Source organism: Humulus lupulus, chromosome 5 (assembly GCF_963169125.1).
Source record: "Humulus lupulus chromosome 5, drHumLupu1.1, whole genome shotgun sequence".
NCBI lineage: Eukaryota > Viridiplantae > Streptophyta > Magnoliopsida > Rosales > Cannabaceae > Humulus > Humulus lupulus.
Genome location: NC_084797.1, coordinates 97,378,220 through 97,386,281, shown reverse-complemented (window position 1 = coordinate 97,386,281; position 8,062 = coordinate 97,378,220). Strand labels below are relative to the sequence as shown.

Sequence of the window (8,062 nt, the reverse complement as noted above, 5' to 3'; positions counted from 1 at the left end):
ACGGGCATATAAATTTATATAAATGATATAAATATTTATAATATATTAAGAACGCTTATTTGTGGTTTTTTTTTTTAATTATTCAGAATGCTTTTTACATAGTGAAAGCGAGAACATAACCACATAAAGAAAATGTATGCTGAAGCAGATGCTAGCTCAGCTTATGCCACCGGAATCAATTGTGGAACCCATTATTTTAGAGAAGGTCTTTTTCTTTGGCTGAACTTAGCTAGGAAAGATTCTTCAATGGAGTTGCTTTCGGTAATTCCCTTTCGGAACGAATAATTCAACAAATTAATTGATGGAATTGTCCAAAAAAAATTAAATTAAATTTGTATTTATATATATATTTAATTCGAGCATCTGAGTATTAAAGAAGTTATTTAGTTTCTTCTTCAGCACATCATAAAGTTCTATTTATACTTTTTTATTTTACTAATTGTACCTAAAGAACTAAGAATAGTAAAAAATAAATTTTTTTTTTTTAATAAGGCAATATATCATTTTGCTTACAATCCTTTTGTTTTGTGAATATTAAAACACAGTTCTATATGAGTATTGGTGAAAAAAGACACATTATCATTTTGCAAAATGACATTTTTTAATAATTTTTTTTTTCCGTGTATTGAGAACTTTTGATAGGGTATCAAGTATGTCAAGCAAGGTGTTGACACTGTTATACTTTTATTTGGGCTTACAATAATATTTTAATGTTTTATAAAATATTGGTTGATAAATAGTCCTTTGCTGATCTAGCCCATTTAATTTTAGTGATATTTTGTTGATGGACTTAGTATCTATAGTAGTCTAGTTGAAGCAGAAGTGTGAACTTTCTAGTTAACTGAAACTTTTGATGAGGAGGCCTAGTCCGACTAAGTTAATATAAGCTAAGTCCCCTCCCTAACTTTATATATACATATAGTCTCATCGCTATTGTGTAATCTGATAATCTGCTTCAGAAATAGAGGTCCTAGGGAGGAAGTCTTAGTTGGTTAGTATTGCACTAACAATTCACGTTTTCTCCATGGCTGAATCAAATATGTTTTCTATATTATTTAATTGTTTATAGTGTTCTAAGTTGTATGCAAAATTATTGATAAAATGTTGTATGAATATCTAACATGTGGTATCAGATTGCCAATTGTATACAATTTAGGACCTATAATTTTTTGTTTAACCTAAATTGAGAATAACCATTGATAAACCCTAAGTAATTTTCGTTATTATTTTATGTCACAATTTTTATAGTTAGATCCTAAAATATTAGAGCTTTTGTTTATCTCGAAATTACCTTTTTGTTCATATATTTTATGTTTAATTTCGTTACATAATGATGAAGAATTTTGTATTTAAAATTTTAGGGTTTTTTTTCTTCATAAAATTCAAAAATGCAAAGTTGCTCTATCTCAATTTAATGGTTATTTTTCCGAATTAAATTATTGTATGTATTCATTATTGTTTGTGGAAGATATACCATGCTTTGATTTTGTATAGATTTGGCCATTACACATTCCTTTACCCGAATTTTTTGAAGAACTTTTTTTCGAATATAACCCCTTAGATCAATACTTAGTTTCTTGTTTTTTACTCGATATAAACTCCATAAATCAATTGTACATGATCCTCCGATGAAAACCCCTTATTAAACGCTTGAAAAATGCTCTTTTTCTGGCCAGAAAGCAGACGGACCCGACCGGGTCAAAATTCGGGTCGCACGACTTGTTTACCTGGTGCTGGAGGTTGAAGACAACCTATTCCGATGACGCCCACTCGCGGTAGGCGGCGCGTACAGTGTCTCTCGATGTCGTTTTTTGACGTTTCTTTTTTCCAAAATTTATAGAATTTAATTTATGAATTTTCTATGATTTTTATTAATTTTTTGAAATCTTAAAATAATTATTACGGAATTAATATCATTTATGCTCCCATAAAAAAATTAATAAATAATTTATAATGTTTTTTAAAAAATTTTGCATCACAGAAAATTATTTGAATATTTGTTCGTTCATTTGAACATACTCACTCTCTAGAACATCCATTTTTTTTTCTCTTATACTCTCCACTCAAACAATAGGAATTAATTTTCTTAAAAAAAAATCATATATTCCTTGTTGTTCTAAAGTGACAAACTTGATTTTTTGATGACTAAATAATGTGTTATGGTGGGACACGTTGTTTTGATCATTCATAAATTTAACGAGCAATAATTTTTATTTTTTATGTTTGGGAATTTGGTTGAAAATATTATAATTATTATCATCAAAGTGATTTATATATATTTTCAGCCACATGATCCTATCAGCCACGTGGAAGCCACCTACCCGGAGCTGCTGTTACGAGTCTCTACCTCTTTAGCTCGAGGTAGCCAAAGGTTTAGTAAGAATACTCGAAGGCATCGGGTCAGCAGTGTGGGCACCACGAGCTAGAACTACATCAAGCTCGAGGTACGACCTAGAGCTGACACCTCCGACCCTTTATAAAGTCAACCACGCAATGTAAACGTGCGCATATCAGATATCAAGTGTCTACTCCATTCCTGAATTCTCGGACACGCAGCATAAACGTGCGTGTTCAGGCACCCCACAACTGGTTTGGGCCATGCGGCCCATTATCCCCCTTCCCTATTGATAAGACAACACCTCATTGTCAGGTTTTAGGAATTAATCATAAGTGTCACAGAAGTGACATGATGGGTAAGAAAGTCACGGGATGACCCCCTTTGCCAACACCCAGGTGTCCTCTCCCTATAAATATGGAGACCCTGGGCATTGCAAAGGGTTGGCGTCTAGTTTGTAAAGAAACCCCCTATAAGGAATACGAGAGCAATATCAATAATATTGGCTGGTGGACTAGAGGGATTTTAACCTTCGAACCACCTAAAAAAGTAAACGAGTTATAACCTTCCCTTGAGATTATTTACATATTATGGTTCATCATTTAGCACTAATCCATCTCTTTATTCATATAATTATCTGTTGCCGAAGAACCGCGTCAACACTTCCGCTTTTGGATAAACAAGGATATTCGTTTCTTTTTGCAAATTATAAAGTTGACATTATGTTTGACTCCAAAGTTATTGGAAATTATTTTTATTCTAATGGTCTCTACAAATTATCTTTGACTCCTTTGGTTTCCTCTTTTAATGTTGAGAATACTGTGGCTAAGAGATCTCATATAAAGGAACATTCTTTACTTTTCTGGCACAAACGGTTATGTCATATTTCAAAAGAACGAGTTGATAGATTGATTAAAGCTGATATTCTTCCTCCTCTTGATGCTTCTGATTTGGACAATTGTGTTGATTGTGCTCGAGGGAAGTTAATCAAAACTCGTAAGAAAAGTGCCACCCACAGTCAGAATCTATTAGATATTATACACACGGATATCAGTGGGTCTTATTCTACTACTCTTTGTAGGAAGAAATATTTTCTCACTTTTATTGATGACTTTTCTCGATACGACTTTACTTATTTGATTAAAGAAAAATCTGATGCCCTTGATAAATTCAAAGTATTTCGGATTGAGGTTGAGAAACAATTAGGAAAAGTTATCAAGATTGCGCGTTCGGATTGTGGAAATGAATGTTGTGGCAAGTACACTGAGACTGGACAAAATATGTGGCCTTTTGCAAGTACTTACAAGATAGTGGTATAATTGCAGAATGCACTATGCCTGGTACTCCTGAACAAAATGGAGTTACTGAAAGATGAAATTGTACTCTTATGGATATGACTAGAAGCATGATGAGTAGATCTAATATGCCAGAGTTCTTATGGGGTGAAGCTATTTTAATCGCTACTTATATCCTGAATTGAGTTCCAAGTAAATCTGTACCAAAAACTCCTTTTGAGTTATGGACTGGTAGAAAACCTAGTTTGAACCATTTTCGTGTATGGGGTTGTCTAGCTGAAGTGAAGATTTATGATCCTAACTTGAAAAAGTTAGACCCCAGAATAGTTCACTGTTTTTTTATTGGTTATCCAGATCATTCAAAAGGTTATAGATTTTACTGTCCTACTTGCGGTACTAGAATTGTTGAATCTTAGACTGCCAAATTTCTGGAATTTGATATTGCTGAGAAAGTTTCTACTCCATCTCTTGAAACAGGGGAGCCATCTGGTGGAATTTTCATTCCTTTATCTCTTTCAAGAGATGATATAATACAGACAGATGATACTCATAATGATCCCATCCCTACTCTTGTTGATTGTCCTATTGCTGACGGGCATTTTCCTCCCATTATGGATGAGGCTCCTGTCTTTGAAGAAGTTCCCGCTGCTGAAGATGTCATTCAAGATGGCGTTCAACAACAAGCAGTGATTCTAGAAATAATTCCTCTAAGAATATCTCAGAGGGAAAAAAGGTCAGCAATTTCTAATGATTTTTTGGTTTATCTTGGAAAAGGAGAATATGATATTGGTCATGTTGTTGATCCTGTGACTTATAGTGAAGCTCTTAATAGTACATAGTCTTCTAAATGGATGGAAGCCATGAAATGTGAAATTGAATCCACGAAGAATAATGATGTGTGGGAATTGGTTGAGTTACCTGTTGGTTTTAAACCAATAGGATGTAAATGAATTTTCAAAACCAAAAAGGATAATAAGGGTAAAATTGAAAGATACAAAGGACGTCTAGTGGCAAAGGACTTTACTAAAAGAGAATGTATTGATTACACTGAAACCTTCTCACCTGTTTCTACAAAAGATTTGTTCATGATTATTATGGCCTTAGTTGCACATTTTGATTTAGAGTTGCATCAAACGGATGTAAAGACTGCTTTTTCTGAATGGGGAGTTGGATGAGCAGGTTTATATGTCTCAGCCTGAAGGTTTCAAGGAAAGTGGAAAGGAGAACTTGGTCTGCAAATTGAAAAGGTCTATTTACGGTCTCAAACAAGCATCTTGTCAATGGTACTTGAAGTTTGATAAAGTTGTGACATCGTTTGGTTTCATAGAGAACACGTTTGATCAATGCATTTATATGAAGTTCAGTGGGAGTCGTTATATTTTTATTGTTCTTTATGTGGACGATGTTTTACTAGCGAGTAGTGATTTGGGACTACTAAATGAGACCAAACTTTTCATGTCTACAAATTTTGATATGAAGGATCTTGGAGAAGCATATTTTATTTTGGGGATTGAGATTCATCATGACAGGAATCAAAAAGTTCTTGGTTTATCTCAAGAAGCTTATATCCATCGTGTGCTGAAAATGTTTAACATGGATCTATGTAAAAATGGTTTTGTCCCTGTTTTGAAAGGGGACACATTTAGAGCAACAATGTCCTAAGGACAACTTAGAGAGAGAAGAAATGTCAAACGTCCCTTATGCAAGTGTGGTAGGGAGTTTGATGTATGCTCAGGTTTGCACTAGACCTGATATTGCTTTTGTGGTAAATGTTCTTGGACGATATTTGTCTGATCCTGGGCGTGATCATTGGGTTGCTGCAAAGAAAGTTTTAAGATATTTACAGAGAACCAAGAATTTTATGCTTGTTTATAAGCAAGTTGAGAATCTCCGTGCTGTTGGTTATTCAGATTCTGATTTTGGTGGTTATGTGGGTGATTTAAAGTCAACTTCTGGATATATTTTCACTTTGGTTGGCGCAACTATTTATTGTAAAAGTGTAAAACAGACTTTGATTACTTCTTCTACTATGTATGCTAAGTTTGTATCTTGTTATGGGGCATCTTTGCAAGCTGTGTGGCTAAAGAATCTGATTACAGAGATACAAGTAGTTGATTATATTTCCTTACCTATGCTGATCTATTGTGATATTAGTGCTGTCGTTTTCTTTGCTAAAAATAATAAGATCAGTGGTGCTTCAAAGCATATGGAGATGAAGTATCTTACTGTCAGAGACCTAGTCAAGAAATGATATGTTATTATAGAGAATTGCAAGACATAATTGATGTTGGCAGATCCTCTAACCAAAGGATTAAGTGTGTCATTATTTAATAAACATGTTGTTGATATGGGCATTTTAGAATCCTTTGATCTTTTTGGTTAGTGGGAGTTTTCTTTTTCTGTTTTCTTTTATCCACCACGAATTATGATTATTTGTATTTTCTTTATTGAACTTATGAACTACAAAGTTTGTTTTTGGTTTCATTTTTTTGATCAATGATTAGTTATGCTTTCATTTATGTTTTGTTATATTCTCGAGAATGTTGAGTTGTAAGCATGTAGTTCATAATATTATTGTTATCATCATTTAAGTTTATATGCTTAATGGCGTGGATATCATACTGTCTTATGCACATTTAATGATATAACACTGACTTATTTATTAAGCAGTGCTTTGGTTATTTCACTGGCTTATTTATTAAGCATCGCGGTATCAGTGAAATGAGGATTGATAAAGAGATTATGTTATATAACTGATCACATGTTGGACATAATCTCTTACCACACTACTAGAATTATTGACCATGTCGATTTAATACTTTGGTATTTGTGATTATGAGTGTTTTTTGTTAATTGGAAAGCAAAGTGATAGTCATAGTTCAATATCAAGGATTAAATTGGACCAGTTGTTTTAGATACTATCAAAGAACTATTGATTTTAAAAGTGGCCACAATATTTTTCTTGTTACTCAACCCATGGGTCGTTTTTAAATAAAATTATTTTAATATATATATATGTATTATAAAAATCAATGTAGCCTAAGTGGGAGAATGTTAGACTTTTATTTGGGCTTACATTAATATTTTAATGTTTTATAAAATATGGGTTGATAAATAGTTCTTTGCTGATCTAACCCATTTAATTTTAGTGATCTCTTGTTGATGGGCTTAGTGTAACGCCTTGGATAGCCAAGACCGTTACACTGTGTGTTTATAAAGGTGCAAGACTTGCTAATCAAGTCATTTAGTTAGAAACTGTTGGTTTTTATTGATCAAATAAGAGATTATACGCAGCGGAACAACAATCAAATTGTTAATTTAATCCCATAAGATTTCTAGATCTACTTCTTCACATGCATGTATATATTGAATCTAAGACATGAATAGAAAAAAATACCTCAGGTCCTTCCTTGCTGCTATCTTTTTGTATGGCAAAATCCTTGAGATCTCACACCAAGATCTTCCAAAATGTTCTCAGCACACAAAGAACGAGGGTGGGCTCGCTATACAAATAATAGGAAAAATCTATTTATCAGATGTTCTCAACACATGAGATCTGATAAAGTTTGGACCTAGGTTTTGTGAAGAACAGTGACTTTTGTATGTATCACTGTTCTCTTTCTCTGAGAGAGAATTCAAGATATTTTTCTATCCCTGAAAAGTTACGTTCTGAAAAACTGATATCCTATATTTAATATATCCAATATATTAAAATAAAATCTTAGTTATTTTAAATAATTTGAAAATCACTAATCAGTTATCATATTTTTGTTTAAATAATAATATTTTAATCATATTACAATATCTCATTATTTATTTAATATTTAAATAACTAAAATTGTGGAACCAAGAAACTGTTCCGAGTCTCTTATGCATGTAGCACAGTGACTGTGCACTGTGCTACACGTGTACCACATGCCAGTGATGGCATGCGATTTTTCTCAATTTTTATTATTATTTAAATACCAAAAATCCCAAAAATAAATTAATTCAAAATTAATTATATTTTTGTTAAATCAAATAATTAATTAATTAATTACACATAATTATACAATAATTATGTTGGATACATAGAAAAATATTTTATTTATCAAATAAGTCATTTTTGCCTATTTTTGTATTTATCTTTGTCAGTGTTTGTTTGAGCTATTTCAGGGACCATGGACCTATAACATTAAGCTCCAATAAATTGAAACTAAATAATTAAACTCTTTAATTATAATAGTTAATTTATTAATTCTGATATTTCTCCACTATAAATTCAGAATTGTACTCTTTATGTTATAGATATACTTTTAGAGAAATCTTATCTTAAGTCGTCCATTGATATAACCATCTTACAATAGTTCAACCCTCTAATTAATTAGTTGATAAATTAGAATGGAAGAATTACCATTTTACCTTTCTAATGTACTTCTTATTCCTTAAGTAC

At 32.2% G+C, this 8,062-nt stretch overlaps 1 protein-coding gene across 1 annotated transcript; it reads left to right on the top strand.

Annotated features, from left to right (window-relative positions):
* The first annotated feature begins 5,314 nt into the window (after positions 1 to 5,314).
* Positions 5,315 to 5,881, top strand: LOC133779319 (secreted RxLR effector protein 161-like). The gene has a single exon (XM_062219294.1). It carries the CDS (start codon positions 5,315 to 5,317, stop codon positions 5,879 to 5,881), a length of 567 nt encoding a protein of 188 aa, XP_062075278.1.
* The last annotated feature ends 2,181 nt before the right edge of the window (positions 5,882 to 8,062 follow it).